Genomic DNA, 25,056 nt, shown 5'->3' on the forward strand with positions numbered 1-25,056 from the left:
GCCAAACCTATAAGTTTTAACAGTTACCAAAAGCAAGACTATAACTGGAGAACATGTCTTCTGTACTGTTTGCTTAGTTTTTTTACTGACAAACATTTTTTGAATTAATAGGAGCTGCAAACGCACAGAATAATAAAATGCTCACTTTAATATCCAAAATTTTAATAATTGGCAAATAGTAATAGTATGTATTCTGCAGAATGTAATAGAGTCATATTTTATTGATGGATGTTTGAACACTCAAGATAATGCGATTCAACCACTTGATAGAATAGTAGAATAGTCACTTTGAATCTTTGTGACTTCACTGTTTGAGGATTTAAGCATTGAGTAGATTGGTAAGCAAATCACAAATGTAATGGTAAACAACAAGGCATTTGTTTCAACTGCTTTGAATTAATTACTGATGACAATTTAATTGTGTTTTCGACAATTATCGACTAAACCAAATATCGATAATACTATATATCCTTGTTCCTGTAATGTAGACAGAGGGCGCCACCTCACTTCCGTTTGCTACGCGTAAAACGTACCATTTCCCATAATTCCAACGGCGTCCTTCCGTCCTGCCATATTGCCGGCATCTTGGTTTAGAACGTCGATTAGCTAACGCGGTCCTGGTTAAACGTTTGTTGAATTTATGCAAAAAACTAGTATATTTTCAACAATTTTTGGTGAATAGTGCAGACAACTATTACTTGCATACGGGGAAACAAAATAAGGTAATTTTGCTTCACGTTTATCGTCGATACGTCGCCAAATCGGGCTTGATCCATTCAGGTTCGCCCAAACAAGCCGTCGCCATTATGGCGTCGTATCTTTTATTATTCTAAAAGTATTTCTCTTTGGTTTCAGAAGCCCGACCATGGCGTCGGAACAATTCTCGTTGTGTTGGGACAATTTCCACAAGAATATGAGTTCGGGAATGAACTCGTTGCTCGAAAGTGAAGAATTAGTTGATGTGACTTTGGCGGTTGAGGGCAAGTTTCTCAAAGCCCACAAAATGGTGCTGTCTGTGTGCAGTCCCTATTTCAAAGAACTTTTTAAATCGAATCCGTGTCAGCATCCGATTGTGTTTATGAAAGACGTTAGTTATGTGGCTATTAGTGACTTATTACAATTTATGTATCAAGGAGAAGTGCAAGTTAGCCAGGACAATTTAACTACCTTTATTAAGACTGCAGAGGCTCTTCAAATTAAGGGTCTCACTGGGGATGGAAACGTAAGTATTTTTGATTTTCTTGTTTGTTTACATGGTTTTGTTTTGTGTTTTTGGGTGGGTAACTGCAAAGTGTTTTGTAGTGGGGGGGACGCCATGACACCTCCCATGTTCTTTTTACTTCTGTGTTTAAGGCTTACTTTGCACAATTTATTTTATAAATTTGAATGGTTTTTTTTTAAATTATTTCAGGGCTCTACTGATGCTGATTCTGAACCAGTCCAAGAAAAACCAACTCGTCATATTGAGGAGTCTTATAAACCAGTACCTAGACCAAAAAAACAACTACCTGCCCCTGTTGTTACAACCACCCCTTCTGTTAAGAGACCTAGATTAAGTGCTTCCTCAAATGATTCTCAATCTGCCCCTATGCCCATTGCCAAGTCTGAACCCACTTCAACTCCTATTTCCAATGTGGATTCTGGTGCTGTGCAATTTAAGGTTGAACCTTATGATCAAAACCAGTCAGTAACAATACCTGATGATGGTGATGACAACTTTGGCGATGACACTTTGGATGACAATACTGTTGATGACACCGAAGATTATGCTATGATGGAAGGTGAAGAACCACAAGCTGGAACTAGTACGGACGGCACTGGCGAAGGTCAAGGTAGGTGCCGTTTTTATTACATTGTAAACCTATGTGTTGTGTAAGCTGGTATGACAGCACACTTGATTGAAAACTTTGAATTGTTTGATTTAAAATTGGCTGGCAAGGAAAAATTGCTTTAAACTGGAAAAGTAATGTTTACCCAATCAGTACTTTATTTGGTTGTGTAATTGTTACCTTCCTATACATGCCATGGTTCTTAACTTTAAAAATTTAAACTGTAAAATAGTATTTTTATAGTGTGGTGTCATATGTTCTTTTTGTAATTTCTATGTAAGATAATCTTTTATTTCTGTAGTTTTTATTTTAGTTTGACAGCTGCACATCACATAGGTCACATCACTTTATTGGACCAAAACAGCTTTAAAAATGATTTTAAAACTTGCTAGTTAGTAAAATTGGTCCAATAAGGTGGTGTTGTAGATTTTGTATTATCAATTTTACTACAAAAATTGTTTTATTATGTGGATTTATTGGTATTTGTGTTCTTATGCAAATGCTATATTTTGTTATTGCAATTGAAATTTTTCCAATATTTTACTAGGCCAAGTTTGGTCTAGTTGCAACAAATATTCCCCTCTGCCTTGTAGAATACTAATTTTAGTATTCTAGTTGCCATTCAAAGCATATTTTTGTGAGTCATTACTTGTGGCTGACTTAGATATTCTTTGAATGTAGAGTATCTAAAATGAGTCATTTTCATGACAAGTTCTACTTGTTCTTGTCTAAATAATTTCTCATTTTAGACTATTAACTCCATATAAACAATATAATTTGTTTTTAGATGTTTCTAAAAACAGTTTTGTGCAATTTTAAGTTGTTATGCAAATATCTTTTATGATTATTTTTCAGCAGTTGCCTGAGGATGATGGTTTGTATTTTGGTGTAGGTATAAATGCATATTTATTTTTTTTTCAAACTTTGTCAATTATTCAATGCTTCACATACATTAATGTCACTGGAAAGTTCAATTTCAAAATGTCATATTTTCAAATGTCTGAATTTTAGGCATGATTTTCTAATGTGTCAATTTTCAATTTTTCTAAAGTCCCAACTTAATTAAATGTGCTACTTAAGCCCATTTTACACTTTCCAGCAATTTTCTTGCTTGTTTACTTACACTTGGCAACTGCCCCAGCAAGTGCGCCTTAATTATCTTGAGTTGTATTCAAGAGACTGTATGATGTGTTTCCTTGATACTGTAAAAGGAAATACATCATATTAATCCTAATAGGAAGTTTGATTTTAACTTGTTGAAATCAAACTTCTGAAAATTGTTTCATTGTACGTGTTTGGACTCTACTTTCAGTCCTGACACTTCAATGAAAGTAGAATGAAGTTGAAGGCTATGTTAGTTAGTTAGTTTTAATAATTAGTATTTAATATGTGGTGCTAGAAGTAAATCATCAAACTTGCGCCATAGTATATTGAAATGCAACAAATTAAATGATATAGGGCTTGCTGTACTTAAGAGGGTTATTGTGAGTTTTTTGAGACTCTTAAAAAACCTCCACTAGGGCTGTTAATATATTTTGTTGTAAAATCCTGTTAAGTACAGTAATTAATGATTTTATTCAGTAGTTATTGGTGAGTTTTGCTGTCCTGTTTTTCTATAGTGGTTTTACTTACCACCATAATTCATATAATACCACAACTAACACTAGTTAAGGTTACATTTTAATGAACTATTGAAATATATAAAACAACTTTGGTTTCTATATTTAAAAACAGTACACCTGCAACAAAATTACTGAAAAGATTATGAAATTAAAATTTTGTTTGAAGGTCAATACTGCTAAATAATACAGCAAACATGTATTTAAAGGTGATTCACTCTTTTGAATGGAGTTTAAAAGACACCAAAGATATGTTTTAAATATTTCATTATAACAAAATCTGGCCAGATATGTGTTACATAGCAATAATTTAGATACTTAGTCTGTTCAGAGTACAAAACGTTCATTTGCCCTCATAAGTATTCAAAATTCGGAGTTTTTTTAAATCTTTTAAAGCAAATTGCAGTCAACAAAGCAGAGCAGTCATCCTTGAGGGAGATCGTCGATTCTTTAGCAGAAGCGTAAGTTTTTGTGTGATAGAGCTGAATATTTGAAACTTATACTGTGTCAGAAGGGCTGTTGGTTACCTGTCTACTTTAGTGCAGGTGGTTAGTGGGCAAATAGATTTTATTAGGGTTTTACTTTAAGCCCAGTGTTTGAAATATTCAGCTTTAAAATGTCAAATTTATGTAAATTGCAGTTTGCATATCCATTTCAATTTGTATAATACATTCCAAAATTTTTCAATTTGAAATATGTTTAGTATCATGGCCGCATTCATAAAAACACATCGATTAGAGCAATACACTAAACGTCATTTATCAAAATCCAGTTTTTCGATTGCTTATCGATTTGTTCTTATGTATGAGGTTATTGTTATCCAGAATAGATAACAACTTTCCGCTTTCAATGCGATGTTGGAGATCAAAAAAAATACTTGTTGAATTATTTTAGTTAATAAACCTTACATGAGAAAACAGCTTGTATAATTTGCACCTCCCTAATCAATCAATTTGAGTCGCTAAGATGTATGCTTTTATTAGTAGATAACACGTTTTTGAAAGCGACTGAAATTGAAGCTGATGAGTATATATTTTTGGAACGGGGCGTTAATATACAAATTACGGAAATATCTGACCGAGAATATATGTTGCTTATGGTTATGCTTACCATACTAATGGCGTCCACGGCAATCCTCCATTACGGTAACTTTCGCTTTTTTTCCGTCAAATATCTATTAGAGAGGGTAAAGCATAATATACTAAATCTGTTTAGGAGAGAGAATAGGGCAAGTCAGTTTTTCTAAATGGTTGTAATCCTGTAAATGTTTTGGCAAATGTTTGATAGTTTAAACTGGTTTGCTTCTAATTGTTCTAAATAAGAGTAAAAACTGAAAATACACTGACTAGAGTTTACGACAAATACTCAAATGACAGATTTAGTTCATTATGCAGTTTCCATTTAATTCTCTCGCAATTTGAAAACTTAAAACTTTCGTTCATTTGCTTTACTTATAATTTAAATCAAGTTGAATCTTGTTAGATATCTCTGTTGTGCTGAATTAAAAAAAATGGGATGCCGTGGAAGAGCAACCGTCCCTATCGATGGTAATCTGCAATTGCTAAAGGTGACACAACCCCATAATCACTATCCAGATCTACACGCGGCAAATAGATTGGATTTTCTTCTTAATTTAAAGAATGCAGTTAGAGCTATGACTTCGGCAACGTTGAAGCACGTCTACGAGGTCGTATCCATAAAGTAAGTATGTAGTTTTAGTTTGGTCTAAACACAGTGAAAAAAGGGAAAGAGTTCTCTAGGTGAAACTTAATTCTACATTTTACTTAAAAAGACTATTTAAATGTAGAACTTTAAAATATAAATGTTTTTTGCCAACCATAACTGTATGAGGTAGTTAGTGCAAATTTTATAACTGAAGGAAGGAGACAGTTTAAATGAAAAATATTACATTAGTTAGCTTTATCATTAAGAAAGTTTGAAAATCAGCAAAAGAATTAGGACAATGAGTTGGAAACTCTTGGAAAATCAAGAACAGGCAAGCATTTGACAGGACAGAGACATCATAGATGCTCTTTTTAGTTTTCATAAAACATTTTAAAAAGCTCTTTAGGTTATTTTGTTTACAGTTATCCGGAGATAGGAAACGAAATCTCTTTCCTTTCAATTAAATCCACAATGCACAGGTGGCGGAAGAACTTGCAGATATAAGGTTGGCAATGATTTTTAAATCTAAAAAAATGAGTTATAAAAAGAATTGGTTTTCATATCATTTATTTTTAGAGAGGGACAGTAGTACCTTATTTGGTAGCAGTGATGAAGAAAGTGATACTGACGGTGGGTTACAGTATAGTTTTTATTTGTTAAAATATGGAATTATATTTTAAATAGATATACTTTTATGCGCTAAACGAATAAATTATGAGGATGTATATGGAACGTCTTCCTCTGCAGAAGACGCCGCATAATCAACAAAAAAAACTATGTTGTCAATAAGAAGTTCAATAAAACTCTGTTAAAGACATTTTTGACAATATGGAAGCAATAATTCAGGCAAATTTACAATTAAATATTTTTTGCAATCGGTTTTTTTGTTATTTCTTTCATTAACCGTTTTAGTTAATAGTACTGTGTGTTGTCAGAACGATTCCTAAACAAAACATATTTTTAGGCAAATTTGGTTTTCCTCGCAAATCTAGCTATTACGGAGGTTATACGTATGGATCTTACAGTGGAAATGCTCATTCAAAAATGTAAGCATTTTTGTGGAAATCTTGTGGTTTTAGCAACTTTCCTAAAGTAGTAATTTTTAAATGTTGTTAATTAATCACTTCACCAAACTGGAATTTTTAAAGCCACAACTTTCAAAATAAATGAAAATTTGATGATGGAAATAAACGTTGTCACAGATTTTTGAGATGCTCCGGGTATCGAACTACAGGGTGTAGAGGAAAAGGTTATATGCTGAGAGACAAGGGTATCGAATCGTTCGTTTTGGTTGCTGAGCACAGCCATCCACCCAATTTTCTGATGGAGAGACGTTCAGAAATTGCTAAGACACTGAAAGAGTTTGCTCGTACTATTCCTGGAAAACCGATTGACGTTTACAATAGTGTTGTTTCTATGTGAGTTCAAATTTTCAGCTGAAATCACCAGTTTAAAGTTGTTTTTACTATTTACAGTTATCCGGAAGTGGAGCAAATTTGGCCTTTTTCAAGGGCAGTTCGGACTATCAATAGGGTTAGGCAGAAGACTGGTTTTATGAGAAGCTCTGATTAAAATGCTTTTTTTCTTAGAATAAGCTCTTATTACAACTATTCAATCTTCAATTTAGATTAATTTTGTTTCATTTAAAATTTGGTTGATTGACACTAACACTTTTTTAATATAATGTGATTTTAAAGAGAGTTTAGTTTAATTTTTAGTTTAAAAATTACCATCAGCAACCATTTTGATAAAAATAAAATTTTAGAGATCATAACTAAACACCTGATTCAGACGATCAAAAGGCGACCAAACATGCCAAGATATATTGTAGATGGATACGTATTTCACGTCAACATTACAAAGGGCAATCCAACCATGATGTAAGATTGTTAAAAATATGTAATCAATTTAAACACTGTGACAAATTGTAGTTATTTGCGATGTTTGGAATACAAACGGCGTGGCTGTCACGCCAGGGCCGTAATACCCTTCGATGGGTCCCTACAAGACATTAAACTCAAAAAACCTCATAATCACGATCCCGATTTTTCAGCGGAAGAAAAAATCATATTCTTGAGGGAGTTGAAGGAGGTCGTGTTGAAAAATCCTTCAGTGTCCAATCGAACTGTTTACCAAACCCTAGCTGAGATGTAAGGTTTACTAAACGCCCAAGGGTATAACATTTAAATTTTGAAACTTTAAAGGTATCCCAACGCGGCTTTGGAGACACCTTTTGAGTCGATACGAAATAAAATGAGCCGATGGCGAAGAGAACGAAACCAAGTGGTGATTAAGGAAGAGATTAAGTTTATTCCTCAATATCAGTAATTGCTTATTATTAATTCAATGTGCAACTAGAAGTAATTCTTAAACTAATAAAATCAGTTAGAAGTGTTTGAAACTAGCATTTTTTTGTCGTCTTTATTAGTGTTTTTTTCAATTTGCCCGGAATTGCTACAACTGTTCGGTTTTTAGGAAGACGTAGAACTCACAAACCTACTTATTCCGGAGGCTATACGTACGGATCTTGGAGTAGGACTAAGTCAAAAAAGTATACCTAAATATTTTTCTGTTTTAAAATTAAGTTGACTCTAACCTTATATTGATAAACCTAAAATATCATAGATACTTGAGATGCACTGCACACAAATCTAAAGCCTGTACGGGGAAAGGTTACATTCTAAAAGGCCAAGGAACTGATTCCTTCGTTTTGATCGACGGCCACAATCATCCGCCCAATTTTTTGTTGAAGAGACGTTTTGAAATCGCAAAAACCCTTAAAGAATACGCAGTCAGTATTCCTGGAAAGTCTATCGACGTCTACAATAGTGTACGTTCTATGTAAGTTTTCCAGGGGCACTTTGGTGTGAGTTTTTTAGTTAGTTTATTCATTTCTAGTTATCCGGAGATAGAGAAGATTTGGCCTTTTTCCAAAGCGGCACGTACTATTAACAAGGTTAGAAAGGAATCTGGTTTTATGAGATGAGTTTTGTTTTTGAACACTTTTTTTGGCGATTTTGACTGGAGATATTATTTATTTCACAATAAATCAACATTGGCCAGTTGCTAGTAGTTTCTCTAATGTTAAATCCACATGTGTACTATTTGTGTAAATCAGAGCACAGGGGGTATATAGTTTGTGATTTGCCCACTGTTCTGAGACTTACCCAAATTCTGAACATGTAGATTGAGAGCATTAAACCACCATCATTGACATATTGGTGATAACAGTGTTGTAACTAAAACATGTTGCAAAGTCTTTTCTTTGAATCTTAGTTGCTCCAGAAGCTGTAGAAGACTTTCAAGACTATTTAAGGTGGAAAAAGTGATGGTTGACTTGTAACAGTTGAACGGCATCTTCAGAGCTCAGTTTCTCAATTGCTCCAACTCCTGAAAAAATCTCATCTTCATGATCATTTTAGGTCTAAATTACAATTTTTTAACACGTTAACGACCATCTGCACCATATGGGTGCGCTCTCACTGGTGAATCATCTTCTATTCTTCTAAACTCTCTGTCTTGTGGTTCAATTGTGGATTTCAGAAAGTTTGGCCCCTGCGGAACAAAATCTAATTTTGGGTTAAAAATAAATATCAATTTTTAGTGTTAAACATCGCTTATTCTTTACTGGATATGGCCAATCAATCAGCAAATAGTACCGCAATGCAACATAGGATAGAGGAGAAGAAAACTCGCGGTAGATGTTCAAGTTGCTACAAAAAGTATTCAGAGAAAGAGGGGCGCCAATCAGCAATGAAGAATGCAAAAAAAGTATATTCTTTTTGTCCAGCATGTCCCCAAAATGTATCTTACATGTGTGTTAATTGTTTTTTTGAACGCCATACTTGTTTGATTAATTACCTTTAAAATAAAGTTTTTTGTCAGTTTATCATTAGATATCAATAATTTCTACTACGTCAGGCAATGAGACTTCCCTGTACACCAAGTGCTTCCGAACTAAAATCTCCTTTTTACAAAACTTTTGACAAGTAAATTATGTTCTACCAACTAAGGATTTAATGGTAGGGTAGTGGGTGTGAGGTACGTCTTTTGTAAATTTTTACTTACGAAGCAAAGTTGTAATCAGTACTAATTTTAGGTGATCCTCCAAAGAAAAAACACATATTCTTGGGTAAAGTTTTTGCTGGTGGATACACGTACACCACCAATTATTTTAGTGACAATCCAAAGAGAAGGTTTGTTGCATCCACATTTATCAAACACACACACAATATCAAAGTTTAAAGGTACATGCGATGCACGTATTTTCAAAAGAAAAATTGTAAAGCTAGAGCTGTGCAACTTTGCGAATCCCAAGAAGTGAAAGTATTTGGTCAGCACACCCATTTGCCTATTCTGAACAATGATAATGTGGTATCCTTCATGACTGAATTGAGGAAGTCAGTTAATTTGGAACGATCGTTGAAGGATGTGTATAATGAAGTGGCTGCTAGGTATGATAGGTCATTTGTTAAGAGGGTTTTGTTAGTGGTGGCGTGTTGCAGGTTTCCTGAAAGTTCAGTGTTGAAACCTTTTGAGAGTATTAGAGTCACAATGTATAGATGGAAGATCAAACTTTCTTCATGATTTTACTGTTTTAATAAATTTGGTTTTTCATAACGATTGTTTTCTTAACAGTCCTAGTGTCATCTAGATTGCAAGTACACTGACTTAAACTTAAATTTCAGCGTATACTTTTGGCTACCATACGGCGCCTAAACGAAAAAGGAATCCTGGAGCTAAAGCTAAAACCATGAATAGTGTGAATGGATATTTTTATAGCATCATGAAAAAAGCTCCCAGGACAGGATCCTTGTATGAACTAGACTATAACGTCTAAAATTTGTATTCTGATTTCCTATTGTAGGTATATGCGTTGTTCAGAAGGTAGACGTAAACTAGGCTGTCGCGCACGTGCTATTATACCACCTGGCGGTTCTTTTAAGGACATTATAGTAACTCGTCCCCACAACCATGCCCCTGATTTGGTAGCACAAGAAAGGAATCGGTTTATGCACGCGTTGTACAAATGCGTTCAAGAAGACCTTTCAATGTCTAGTAGAAAGATTTACCAGAAAGTGGCTGAAGCGTGAGCATTACATGTTGTAATTTTCACTTCTTTTTGTTCATTGGGTTTATCTGTGATAGAGAGCCCGATCTTGAATTCCGAGTACCATATAAATCAGTCCAGCGTAAGTTAAATAGATGGAAGACAACGTTTAAACAAAACAAGGAACGCGAATGCCCTAAAGTCCCTCCACTTAGGAAAGGAGGAGTGCTCATACATGCTGAAACTACAGCGAGGGCACCACCACTAAAGCAAAACATCTCAATGACTTCAATGGAGTGTCCACCATTAATACCAATAGTTTCTAAACGCTAAGTTTATTAAACGTAAAATTGTACATACTTAGTGTAGCCTTGTAAAAAGAAATGATGAATTAGAGAAAACTGAAGATATTTTTATCTCTTTTTATGCTCTAGTTTTAGTCTACTATTCAGAAGTACTGTAGGTAACCAAACTGGATTTCGACAACAGATCAGAGAAATCCAGTTGATCAATCTTCCTGAAGAATCAACATTTTATATACCTTGTAGAACTGAAAGAGCATGTTGAATCTTAGCTTTATCTTCAACAGAACGTTTCAGTCATCTTTATCAGGTTGGTTAGGTGTACGTGTACTGTAGTAATTACACTAAAAATAATTAAATTTTAGGTCAGATATATATCCAAAAATTGTCTATATACATTAGTCAGCAATGGATATTCTTATTACGTCAATAATCGATTTACTAAGTCAGGAGCATGGTATGAATGTGTATAACTTTGAAATGTTCCTGGTCTAACAGTTTTACAACCTCAGGTATATGCGTTGTTCTGAACATAGACGAGGTTGTTTAGCACGTGCTTGTTAACCATGATGAAAATGATATTCGAATAACCCGTGCTTCAGATTTGTTAGCCATTGAAACCAGACGGTTTAAACGGGCTTTCTACGAATGTGCTCAGAAAGTACCCAGCACTAAGTAGCTGAAGCGTAAGCAGATCTGCTAGATTTTTTTAATGATTTTGGTTTTATGGTTTAGACTTCCAGACATTGCGGTTCGAGTACCTTTGATAGCATGATACAACCCGAAAGTGTACCACCATTAAAACGGAACTTAGTGTTTAACTCTCAGTTTTGTGCATCAAACACTGAACTTGTAGATATCTGTACAGTAAGAAAATAGTGATTACATTTTCACACTACTTTTGATGAGGCTGTTTACCAAAAAGTGTTTGAAGTGTGAGCAGTACTTGCTTAATTTCTGATTCCTTTAATGGTTGTCTTATGGTAGATTTCCAGACATTACCTTTGATATAATTTGATTAGAACAATACTCAAGAAACCAGAGTTCCTCCAGTAAGCAAGCTGGTACAACCTAAAAGTGCAGCACAATTAAAGAGGAATCCTTTCATTGGTACCGATTCTATGTTGACTTATAATAAAACTTTACAATTATCTGCCTCTGATTTTCCTTACTCTCTCCCTGCTAGTACTTACTTTAGGCACTTATTTTGTCTGAAACTAACCTCAAACAAATTCTAGGACCACTTTACGAGTTCATAAAAAATTCATCAAAACTAGACCATTTACTTCTGATGAACCAAATTTACAAGTTTCTGAGACGCGAAGGTCAAACCAAAGTTTGGAACTGCTTCAAAAACGAATGCTCAGCATCCTGCCATACTCAGAACGGTAGAGTGACGATGCGTTTGGGGTTGCATAATCATCCAGCTCCTTCGGCCCTAATCAAGCAACGTCGCAAAGAAAATCGAGTTACGAAGAAAAAGCTAATTTAGTGTTAAATTTAATTTAGGGATCAGTGTTGCCAGATTGCTTTAGTCGAGTGATTTGTATTGATTAATCAAAAATTTATTTTGTTTGGCAAAACTGGTCAGTATTTTTAGTATACATTTTTTTTTTAATGTAGGTTATTTCACCAGTAATTGTTTTAATAGTTTATTAATTAGTATACTGACACTACAAAACTAGGATAACAACGTTCTAACATTTTTTTAACAGAATGTGACTATTAGTGCCTTAAGTAACATTTACAGTTGATATTAATATGTATTTTTCTATCATATTTTCAATGTTTAGTATACTTGTACAAGTGGGCCTTAGTTAGGGTTAGTATTAAGATTGATTTAAAATCTAACAAGTTGTCGATTTGTAACCTTATTTATAGGTTTGGTGTATTAAATTTAAAGTATTTCAGTATTGTTTCAAATACATTTAGTTTATATAGAATAAAATGTTTTTTTATTCCAACATTTTATGAAATTTTTTTGGTTCCTTCAGCAGCTCAAGGAGAGGAAAATATAGATTGCTACAACACAAAGTCAAATCTGGAGATAACACTGACTGAAGGCCTATTCAGTCTAAAAGGATAAAATTTGTTCGGTTAACAAAAGTATTTCTGAATTCTTTTTTTAGAATTGGTTTACTTCAGTAAAGCGGTCAAACATCCGATATTAGTCCTACGCAATTTCGAGTATCGTATGGAAAGCACTACACCGCAAAAAACCAGATGGTGCTGTAGAGCCAAAGAAAAACTCAGGTGTAGAAGTAGACTGATATCCGAGGGACAGACCATTCACGTCACCAATTTTCACCATAATCACAGACCAAGTTTCGATGGAGTTTTTAAAAAACTGCACTCTCAAATTGTTACTTTAAAGTTCGAAAGAAGGCTACAGAGCATCCAGTCAGATGAGTTCATTAAATCTTAAGTCATCCCCATCAAATTATTATAGAAAATTGAAATGTTTATTAATATAAAGGTTCGTTGTTTGTAACAATTTGTTTAGTTGCACTATTTAGTAATTTTCTTCATACTGTAAATAAAAATTTTTTTCAGGGATAATATATTTCAGAAAAGGACAGAAACGTCCGATTATGGTACTGGGGGAATTTGAGTATAAAGTGGAGCGGCAAACCACTCCTACAAACATGTGCTGGTGCTGTTTGACCAAAGAGAAGAACAAGTGCAAGGCCCGGGTGGTCACTTTTGGGAATCACGTGGTAATCAAGCATCGGGAACACAATCACGATCCCACATTTAAAGGGGAGTGCGCCATGGAACCGAGAAACGTTTACATCAGTTATGGCAGGAGTAAGAAGTCGGTGAATCGACGAAGAAGACAAATGGCAAAACGGTCTGATTCTGGTGAAAGTGACTAAGTTTGTTACGGTGGTAGTTACCCTAGATTTTCTAATATATAGTTTTATTTTATTGTTTTTAATAATGATAAGAAAAGCAACAGGAATAACCAGGAAAAATTAGTCGTGTAAGCAGGCAGCAGTGGCAAAATTGATGACACTGCCAATTCTACCAATATTCCTATACAAAAGTAGTGTGTGATTTTTTTACAAACATTCTCAAATTACCAAATTTTAAAGAATATTCAACCAAGTATTTTAGGTTTGTACATACGTTTAGATTAAACATTATTTAAGTGAAAAAATTGTAATTAATTGTAAAAAAAACCCAAATTATATTGAAAAATACAGAACTTGAGGTATTAAAAACGAAAGGTTAGTGACATTACAGGAAATCTTCAAAGGGCGCTAATTCAGGTGATCTAGGGGGGCCATTCCAAAGTTTTAGAAAGGAATAGTATTATACACTAGGGCTCCCCCTGTATATTTTGAAACAATAATGTTATTTGTGCAGGCTGTATCTTTTCAGATAGTTTGGGGTTATTACCAATATTTATCGTCAACCTATAGTCCAAGTTTATAAGATTTGTTTGTATAGACAATAAGTATTATTTTACTTGTGTTAGTAGTGCCCAGTATATGTAGTGTTTTTTCAAATATTATAAGTAAGTGTAAAAAGCTTAAAAATAAAATGTATAATCATAATTTTGAAGTTATGTTTCCAAAATAGCATTTAACGTCAGATTTTTAGAAATTTTTGATTTTTCATTTTAATGATCTTACATTCATTACTGTGGTTGGTTTCCTCTTAAAACCACAAATACAGGGTGAGTAATACCTCATATAACAAACTCATTTAAATTACTAAACGAAACTTTTATTTATTTATTTTTTTTAGATCGTACAAATTGTATGCGTTCTCGTAGAGGTTGGGGCGAAGATAACATGCGTCAAGCCATTATCGAAGTTTTGAGTGGCAAAATGGGGTACCATCTTGCTGCCAAACATTATAATGTGCCTCGAACCACTTTGTTTAGAATGTGCTCGACGGCAAGAAAATCTTTAAACACATCTAAATCGAAATTAGAAATTGAGTGAATTGATGTTGTTTATTATTTTGTAATATAGGATTTGAAATTCTCATATTTAGTGAAATTTTGGCACACATCTAAACAGTTTTTTTCATGGAACATTATTATTTTACAAGGTATTTGTAGGACATAGAATTTACGTGCGCAATGTACGAAAAACTTATGGAAATTTCAAGAAGATTCAGAGTATTATTGGTTTGTTCTTCTTGTCATTGATTCACTATGAATAACTTGAAATTTTCGTACCTGCAATTTTGTTTTTGTTTAGAATGTTCGAGTACAGAGGGTATTTAAAAAAATGTAATAGAGGGACTTAAACGCTCAAATATTTTTGACCAACATATTCAAGTACCTGGAAAAACACCCTCTATATTTTAATATGCAGTTTACGAAACAAAAACTGTTGAGAGTTTTAGAACCAACATAAAATATGCAATCATAATGTTAGTTTTTACACTATTGTTAAATAATGTCACAAAAGAGTTTTTATTTAAAAATGTACATAGATAAGATTGATACAGTTTGAAACAAAAAAAAAACATTAAACAAATCTAATTTTAGAAAGTTCTGATCCACGTTTGGAGCAAAGTAGAAGACGAGCTGAATCTACTTACAAAAGTTTTATGGATTGGTGCACTCACCATAACATATCAGCATGTTCTGAGACTGTTCTAATTCGATATTTTGAGGAACTTGCCTCCACCTACAGCTCTTCCTCTTTATGGGTGTTTTACTCCTCTTTAAGACATATGCTGCAAGCTAACCATAACACAAACATTGAACAATACTCTGAATTGCGCGGGTTGTTGAAACGTCTCTCCAAGGAAAATCAAGGGAAAAGATTCAAGTACTTCACCAAAGAGGAGGTATCCAAGTTTTTGGATGAAGCGCCTGACCAGTTGTACTTGGTGACCAAGGTTAGTAAGTTTTAAAGTGGAAAACTGACTGAAAAACCAATTATTTTTGTAAGGTGGCCTTAATTCTTGGAATTGTGGGAGGTTGTCGTAGAAGTGAATTACGTGCGCTCACTGTAGACGATTTCCAAGATTTTGGCACGGCCATGCTGGTTAACGTTCCTTTACAGGAAAACGCTAAGTTTCCACGACAATTTACGCTGACTGGAAGTTATTATCAGTATTGCAAAATGTACGCCGATTTGAGACCATTCAAGGCTTCGTCCAGAGCTTTTTTCCTCAATTATCAAAATGGAAAGTGTACAGTACAGAATATTGGAATCAACAAGCTTGGTTCCATGGCCAAACAGGTGGCGCAGTTTTTGGGTCTCCCAGACCCTGAACTGTACAGACTCTTCCAAAAAAAATAGTTGGTTTTATGCACATTTGAGGTATTATGTTATTTATTTGTTTCTTGTTTATTTATTACACTTACTGTACAGGGTGTTTAGTGAGCACATTGGGACTTCCAATATTCTTTATAACGACAAAGCGCTTTTTCCATTAGCAACTAAAATGTGATAATTTTTTTTAGATTCAAAACAATTGCTACGCACAGTATGTATTTTTATATATTATTATTATGTATTAATTTTACTATAAAATATAAGTTGGATTAGTTATTTTGTTGCTACTAATGCATTCATAAAATTTTTCTACTTATTTAGGGTAAAATGACATGGTAAAAAACTTTTTAAAAATGTTAATAAATAAATAATAAACTGAATTTTATTAATTTTTCTAGCAATAAGTGGAGAAGATTGACAAGAAAATTTATAATTTACCATTATGGTCACCCTCATGAAGTAGAGTTTTCCACCAAACTGTTTTAGATCCAAATTTTTAATTCTATTAAATTAATTAAACAATAATTTTAGATTTAACTACCTCCAGCGGTTTGCGAGTAAAAAGTAGAAAACAATACGAAGCCATGTATCGATCATTTATGGATTGGTGCTCTCTTAGAAAATTTGAATCGTACAATGAAGAACTTCTGTTAAGTTATTTCGAGGATTTATCTGAAAGCTACAGCCCTAGCACGTTATGGACGTATTACGCCATGCTAAGACATCAAATGTTAGAAAACCAAAGCATAAACATAGAACCTTTTAGTAAACTACGACAATACCTTAAAGATCTACAAATTAACGGCCCCCAAGGTAAAAAGTCAAAGTATTTTACTAGAGATGAGCTGGATACTTTTATTAGAACTGCTCCTAACAGTATTTACTTAGCTACCAAGGTAAGTTAATGGTTTCCTATAAAAGTCAAACCTAAAAATTGTAAATTAAAGGTGGTTGCCATAATAGGAACAATGGGAAATTGCCGTATATGCGAATTGCACGACTTGACTATAGAAGACTGTGAAGACTTTGGAACAGCTTTAATGATTACTATCAAGTCCCATCAATCTAGGTATCCAAGGCAATTTACAGTGAGTGGCGAGTATTACCAGTATTGCAAAAGTTACCTAAACCTGCGCCCGGAAAACGGAACAAACAAGTCATTTTTCTTAAACTATCAAAGGGGTAAATGCACAAGTCAGTGTATTGGCAAAAACAAATTTGCTGTGCTGGGAAAGCAGATAGCAAAGTTCTTAAATCTCCCCGATCCTGAATTGTATTGTGGATCCAGTTTACGAAAATACGTATTTAAGGATCTCAGAAAGTAATTTATTATTGCATTTTTGGTGCGTAAAGTATGAATGACTTTATACAAAAATGTATGTATCATCTAACCTAGCTAATTGAGAGTGTACTGAATGATTTTCTCGAGTATTTAACAATTTGAAATGTTTACCTGACATAAATATTCCTTGCTTTTTAAAATATAAAATCTTATTGTCAAAAAATATTAAAATTAAACTATTTTTTGGTATGATTTCCATGTATCCCTTCACAGATTTGAATAGTCCAATCAATATTGATTGATCAGTGACGTGTTTGTGTGGACGTCGTTTTGTAGTATAACATAAAATTAGTTGAGTAAATTAACGTAAACTAACATAAAGAAAAATAATATACAGGATGTCCTTCTGGTAACTTAAGTTGAATGCTGATAAAAATTGTAGCTTCTAAAGAATTATAATAATTATTGTGTTCAAAATTTCCAACTCTGTTAAACTGATGGTCACTCTGTATACATATTTTTACATACTAAAATAATTGTTGTAAATCATACATCTAACATCTGAATGTTTTTGTACATTGATTTAAATAACTTTTTAACATTCTACCATTTGTAGATGGAGTTATGGGTAATTTAAGAGAAAAAAGTAGAAAAAGATACGAAGCTGTATACCGTACGTTCATGGATTGGTGTACGTTAAGAAAATTCGAAACTTTCAGTGAGGACTTACTTTTAGCCTATTTCGAAGAAATGTCGGAAACATACAGCGCTTCTTCGCTATGGTCTAGTTATTCTATGTTACGAAATCAACTGGCAGTGAATCATTACGTAGACATAGAGCCTTACATAGAGTTACGTGAATTTATTAAAGCTAAAAGTAGAGGACATAAAGCAAAACAACCGAAACTTTTCACCAGAGAACAGCTGGACAATTTTATTAGTACAGCTCCTGATTATGTGTATTTAGCTGGGAAGGTAGTGCTGTTGTAGTTTAAATGTTACTCGGTTAATTAATGTTGATTGGATTGAAGGTTGCTGCTATAATTGGTATAATGGGAAATTGTCGCATATGTGAGTTGCGTGATTTAACCATTGATGATTGTGATGACTTTGGAACGGCCATGATGGTCACAATTCGTGCGGAAAAATCTAAACATTCCCGCCAATTCACAATCAGCGGTGAATATTATCAATATTGTAGAAAGTACATGGATCTCCGACCTATCAATGAACTGAACAGGTCGTTTTTCTTAACCTATCAAAGGGGCAAATGTATTTCGCAAAGTATTGGAAGAAACCGATTTACTTTGTTTGGGAAACAGATTGCCGAATTCCTCAAATTACCGAACCCTGAATTGTATTTCGGTGCTAGTTTAAGAAAATCAGGTTTCAAAGAAACTAATTAAATTTTTGGTTTTTAATAATATTTATAACACACAGTGCAAATAAAAAGTTAAACTATATTTGCTTGTTCATCAGATATGTTTACATAGAAAATAATAAAAAAACATTGGTTTGAGACTTGGTTATATTTTCAGAGAATCCTGTTACGGATCTGAACAGTTTGCAGGAAAGATCCAGGAGAACATACGAATCAGCGTATAAATCTTTTATCGATTGGTGTTCGAGCAAAAACGAGGAAACCTACACAGAAGAAGTCCTTTTGGATTATTTTCACGAATTGAGTGTTGCCTCTTTATGGAATCACTATTCAATGTTGAGATGCACTTTGCGCATTTATCACAATGTGAACATAGGATTTTATTACAAGTTAAAAGCCTTTATTAAAGCCAAAGTTAAAGGCTACAAATCCAAAAAGTCTAAAGTGTTCACCCAACACGAAATCGACACTTTTATTTGTCAGGCACCTGATGATGTTTATTTGGCAACAAAGGTACTGTCACACTTTGATTTTTGCCTTTTTGATGATTGTTTTTGGTTTGAAGGTTGCCGTAATTTTTGGTATGGTCGGTGGTTGTCGTACGTACGAATTGCACGCTTTAACAGTAGACCAAATGGACGATTTTGGAAGTGCTCTACTAGTTACTGTTCAGTCAACAAACGGAAAAATTCCAAGACAGTTTACGGTAACCGGAATTTACTACGAGTTTTGTCGAATGTACATGAATCTAAGGCCCGAAAACGCTCTGAGCAAGTCATTTTTCCTAAACTACCAAAAGGGCAAGTGTACAGTGCAAAATATTGGTATAAACAAGTTTGGAATGATGGGCAAACAGGTGGCCAAGTTTCTAAATTTGCCAGATCCGGATATGTATACTGGAACAAGCTTTAGACGACAAAAAAACACACGTTGATTGATTTATGTTGCTTATGATTTTAGTTTTATTTAGTATTTATTATCAACTGCCGAATTCCGTCCAGTTATACAGGGTGGTCCAGTTTTAAGTGTCAATAATTCACCATTTGATAGCCAATCAAAAAATAAGTTGACTTGCATTATGTCATTTTTCTGAAAAACGTTTCCTAAGGAAGATACAGTCCTCCAAATTTCAATTTAAAAAATCGTTTTATAGTTTAAAACTGAACATCCAAGACTTGTGAAAGTCCAAATTTGTACTGAATAGTTTAAAAACGTGCTTTTTACTACTAGGAATGGTCTTATGATTCGCTTTCTCAGACTGCCACCCTGGTTGAGTGTCTGAAACTGGCATTCAAGAACTAAAAAAAGTCCGGAAATCAAGACAAAGATTGTATTGTGCATGAAACTCATTTTTTACTACTAAAAATAATATAAAAGTTGACTTTTAATGCTAGAACTGACTTTACTAGGACTAAAGAGTCCAAAAGTATATTTTCAAGACTTAATTGGTGTACAACTCAATTTTCTGGACTGGACAACAAGACTAGAAGTAAATTAAATTTTCGGACTATTTTATTTCTAAAAATTAGTTCTCAAGACTATTATTGTAGCATTTGGTACCAACATTTTTTACTTTTATTACTGAAGAAACTTGACTTTTGGAAATAGTCTTAAACTCGATTTTTCAGTCTTAAAAAGCACTAAAAACATTCTGAATTTCTTGGAGGTGCTACAATTTATTGCACCTATGAGTGTAGAAGTCAATTTAATAGTGAAGAAGCTTGAAATAACATTTTCAAGATTATGGTCAGTGGACAAACTGGCTTTTAGGTCTGATAAGTCAAAAACTTTGTAAAGATAGTCTTGAAACTCGATTTGAGGCACTGAAAACAGCCTTAAAACACTAAAAACAGTCTAGTTTATTAAGAAATACACGAATTTTTAACACTGAGGTGCCTAGAAGTCGATTTAATAGTGACAAAGCTTGGAGCTATTTTAAGTCTATGAAGAATGTAAAAATTGTTTTTTAAGTTTGCTATGTCAATAACTTGGTGAATATAGTCTTGAAACTCGATTTTCCAAGCTGAAAGCAGTTTTGAAGCACTAAAAATAGTCCAGAATTCGAAGAAAATGAAAAGCAAAGTAAAAAGCACGAAAAGTTCGTTTTCAAGACAATTTTCATGAATCTAATGTTAATGTCCTGCATCTAAGACTATTTTCAAGACTAAAATATTGAAATTTGTCTTCAAATTATGAAAACTTACTTCAAATGCAAATTTTAAGCTTCTGATGTCACTTTTCATTAGTTCAGTTACATTTTGGGGTTCAAGTCAATTTTTAAGGTTTAAATATATGAATTTGTAGTAACAAATTCTTGAAAAAGTAGTTTTTATGTCTACAAGTCAATTTTTAGCATTAAAGTCTCTCGATTTGCATGAAAACTGGTTACAAACACAATTTTTAAGCTTCTGAAATTTTTATCTTTTCTAATTCAATTTTCAAAACTATAGTCTTTTAGTTTGTCTGGAAACTATGAAAACTGACTACAATAATACTTTTTAAACTTCTTAAGTGAATTTTCCGTTTCCAAGACAATTTTTAAGTTGGGTTAGGTTAGTTTTGGGTTTTGACCGTAATAACGTGTAATAAAGTACTTGTTCCAAATTTGATCAATATTGCCCCAACGGTCTGACAGTTATGACCAAAAAAAAAACGATTTTTTAAACAGAAATTTGAAGGACTGTATTTTCCTTAGGAAGCACTTTTCAGGAAAATGACATAATGAATGTCAATTTATTTTTTAATTAGCTATGGATTGGTGAATTATTGACATTTAAAACTGGACCACCCTGTATAATACAAAATTTGCGTTTGATGCAAAGTATTCTTTATGCTCTCTGTACATTTTTTAAGTTAGGTTAGGTTTGTTTAAGATACCGAAAAATAAATGATGTCACAGCTAAACAAATCGTCAAGGGTGTTTGTCAAGGTTTCTAAGAAAATACAGACTACACTCAAAAGGTCATAGAAATGTAATTTTTTTAAATTGTCAGATACTTTTCATGTACTGAACCTTTTTAGATTTTTTTTAACAGATTTTTATCTGTTAAATTGTTAAAGCTTTATCTAATTTAACTTAAGGTTAAGTATTTTAAATTTTTATATTAGTAAACTTGTTAGGCTAATTATTTCAATATAAGCTTGATTTTTTTAGGAAGTACGTGTATTGGTTAAATTGGGAAAAAGTTGCGTAATCATAGCCTTAATCACATTTAGAAAAGATCAAATTTCTTTTCGGGATTTAAGATATTTTGTAAAAAATACATTTTTTGATTTTACGTTTTAACTTTTTGTGATCAGATATGTAAAGTACTTTACACAAAAATAAAAAACCACTTCATATTAAGACTTAGTTACATTTTCAGAGGATTCAATTACCGATCTGAACAGTTTGCAAGAAAGATCCAGGAAAATATACGAATCAGCCTATAAAGCCTTTATCGATTGGTGTTCGAGCAAAAACAAGGAAACCTACACAGAACAAGTTCTTTTGGATTATTTTCACGAATTGAGCTACACCTACTGTGCTGCCTCTTTATGGAAATATTATTCAATGTTGAGAAGCACTTTGCGCATTTATCACAATGTGAACATAGGATTTTATCATAAATTAAGAGCCTTTATTAAAGCCAAAGCTAAAGGCTACAAATCCAAAAAGTCTAAAGTTTTCACCCAACAGGAAATCGACACTTTTGTTTGTCAGGCACCTGATGATATTTATTTAGCAACCAAGGTACTGTCACACTTTGATTTTTGCTATTTTGATGATTGTTTTTGGTTTGAAGGTTGCAGTAATTTTTGGTATGGTGGGTGGTTGTCGTACGTACGAATTGCACGCTTTAACAGTAGACCAAATGGAAGATTTTGGCAGTGCTCTACTAGTTACTGTTCAGTCAGCAAACGCAAAAGTTCCAAGACAATTTACGATAACCGGCATTTACTACGAGTTTTGTCGAATGTACATGAATCTTAGGCCCGAAAACGCTCTGACCAAATCATTTTTCCTAAACTACCAAAAAGGCAAGTGTACAGTGCAAAATATTGGTATAAACAAGTTTGGAATGATGGGCAAACAGGTGGCCAAGTTTCTGAATTTGCCAGATCCAGATATGTATACTGGAACCAGTTTTAGACGACAAAAACACACACGTTGAAAATGTGTTTATTTTATTAATAATTTGTTTTATTTGTTGTATTAGGAAACGCTTATTTATTATCAACTCCCGAATTCCGTCCAATTATATAATATTATATTATGTGATAATTACAACGTTTTTGAATGCACCCTGTACATTTTTTAGGTTTAGTTTAGATGCTTTTACAAGTTACCAGAGGTGTGTAGAACTATTTTGAATATGCCAAAAAACCAGTAAATGCCACTGAAAAGCTCCTTAAAGTTGCCAGAAGGCTTTACAAGTGTCCTAAAATTTTTAAAAATTACCAGTGGCATCTAGGATAATTTTTTAATGCCAGAGGCATCTAAATACTATTGAAAACCTCAGAAAAATTTTGCACAAGCCTCTACAAGTGTTCTGAACCTTAGAACCGTAGAAAGAACCGTAGTTTGGTTGAAGCTATTTTCGCCCTTAAACACTTAATTCTGATTAGGCTTTATTTTCAGATATAATAGCAGATTTTAATGCCCTACACGAAAAAAGTAGAAAAAAATACGAAAGCGTTTACACCACATTTAAGGACTGGTGTTCGATGAGAGGGTACGATTATTACTCTGAAGATGTACTACTAAATTATTACGCAGAATTATCGGAAACGTACAGTTCGAACACGTTATGGACTTACTATTCTATGCTGCGAGCTATGCTGCTCATCAACCATAATCTGAATATAGAAACCTACTTTAAACTGAAGGCGTTTTTAAGAAAAAACCACGAGGGTTACAAGGCGAAAAAAGCGAAAATGTTTACACAAGAAGAAGTCGATCGGTTTATTAATGAAGCACCTGATGACGTCTATTTGGTGACTAAAGTAAGTCGCATTCAACTATTAACAGACAATTTTACTTAAAATCTGTAGGTGGCAGTGATCTTTGGAATTATTGGAGGATGTCGTCCGTCAGTATTACGTATTTTAACCATTGATCATTTCGAAGATCTTGGATCCGCATTACTGGTCACTGTACCACCATTTAATAAAGTTCGAGTATCTAGACAGTTCACTGTTAGTGGCCAGTATTATCAGTACTGCAAAAAGTACATGGATCTTCGACCCTCTAATGCAAGCAATGCTTTTTTCCTAAACTATCAGAAGGGTAAATGTACCCATCAAACGATTGGTATTAACAAATTGGGCGGTATAGGAAAACAAGTTGCAACATACTTGAAAGTACCCGATCCCAAAATGTACACTAGTCACAGTTTTAGACGTCCTTATTATTGATTTTAGTGATAAAATTGTTTTTTAAAAGACTTAAAGATTAATAAAAATCTCGTAATGTTATGTTTGTTACTGTGAAATTTAATAATGCTTGTTTTAATATATCAATTTCTAGAAAAATCAACTGTATTCTAATAAATGCTTTTTGTACATTTGGTCACTCAAAAAAACTATTCGCTTGTTTTAACTTGTAAATACTGATTTAGAAAAACTTCTGGGGTACTGGCTTCTGGGTCTCTGTCAAATCACACACTCTCAGTGAGTAACTGTTGTACTTTTAGAAATATTCACCGACATGGATATGTTACGTGAGAATTCAAGAAAACGTTATCAAAGCGCCTACAAAATATTTATGAGCTGGTGTTCGTCGAAACAGTTTGAAGAACTGACCGAAGATGCGATATTTACGTACTTTGAGGAGTTGTCCCAAACTTACAGTTCGACCACTTTGTGGTCGTTATACTCTATGTTGAGAAGCATGCTGTTCATCCATCATAACATTAATATGGAAGGACATACTAAATTAAAAGCATTTTTAAAAGCCAAATCACGTGGTTATAAAGCCAAAAAGTATAAGGTGTTTACCCAGGAGGAGGTTAACAAATTTATCACTGAGGCCCCTGATGAAACTTACCTAGCTTCGAAGGTAAGTCATTTGAATTACCTGCGTAACACTAACCTAAAAAATTATATAACTAATTATAGGTGGTTATAATTTTTCTACTTATGGGAGGCTGTACCGCCACAATGATACACTCACTAACTGTAGACCAATGTGAAGATCTTGGTACAGCATTACTCGTTACTATACCGCCTTTACAAAAATCGAACGTTCCCAGGCAATTTATAATAAGCGGACAGTATTATCAGTATTGTAAAAAGTATATGGATCTCAGACCTCCTCTGGTTTCATCCCAAGCCTTCTTTTTGAGTTATCAGAAGGGCCAATGTTCACAACAGAACTTTGGTATAAACAAAATGAAAGCTATCGGTACGAAAGTGGCAAAGTTTTTGAAAATTGATGCATCAATGTCATCAATGTATAAGACTAGTTTCAGTTTTCGACGCGATTGAAATTGTTAATAGAATTCAAACTTTATTCTTCGTAAATTAAGAATTCTTTCCGGCTGAAACCAGAAAGAATCTTTACTTACTCCAAATATTCTTTATTGTTATAGTAAGTATTTGTATTGGAATTGCATCAAACTATAAATTTGCTAATTTATTGTTGTTGTTTATTACTGTTTTAGCACCCAATTATGTTAATAAAATACTACAAGTATAGAAA

The 25,056-nt window shown here is 33.4% G+C and overlaps 1 protein-coding gene across 12 annotated transcripts; it reads left to right on the forward strand.

Annotated features, from left to right (window-relative positions):
• Positions 1-549: 549 nt before the first annotated feature.
• On the forward strand, positions 550-25,056 carry LOC145733537 (uncharacterized). 12 transcript variants are annotated; one of them, XM_081986402.1, is made up of 8 exons: positions 551-722; positions 856-1,222; positions 1,412-1,832; positions 17,610-17,968; positions 18,025-18,172; positions 18,532-18,887; positions 18,940-19,080; positions 21,740-21,775. In XM_081986402.1, exons 2-8 carry the CDS (start codon positions 866-868, stop codon positions 21,758-21,760), a joined length of 1,803 nt encoding a protein of 600 aa, XP_081842528.1. In that variant the 5' UTR covers positions 551-722; positions 856-865; the 3' UTR covers positions 21,761-21,775. The 12 variants fall into 12 exon arrangements, with proteins under 12 accessions (XP_081842527.1, XP_081842528.1, XP_081842531.1 ...); XM_081986401.1 differs by lacking the exon at positions 21,740-21,775 and having other exon boundaries at positions 550-722; positions 18,940-21,738; XM_081986413.1 differs by lacking the exons at positions 17,610-17,968; positions 18,025-18,172; positions 18,532-18,887; positions 18,940-19,080; positions 21,740-21,775 and adding exons at positions 5,690-5,743; positions 6,078-6,159; positions 6,316-6,531; positions 6,589-6,811 and having other exon boundaries at positions 555-722.

The sequence above is a fragment of the Ips typographus genome, linkage group LG9 (assembly GCF_016097725.1).
Source record: "Ips typographus isolate SLU linkage group LG9, UJ_Ityp_2.0, whole genome shotgun sequence".
NCBI lineage: Eukaryota > Metazoa > Arthropoda > Insecta > Coleoptera > Curculionidae > Ips > Ips typographus.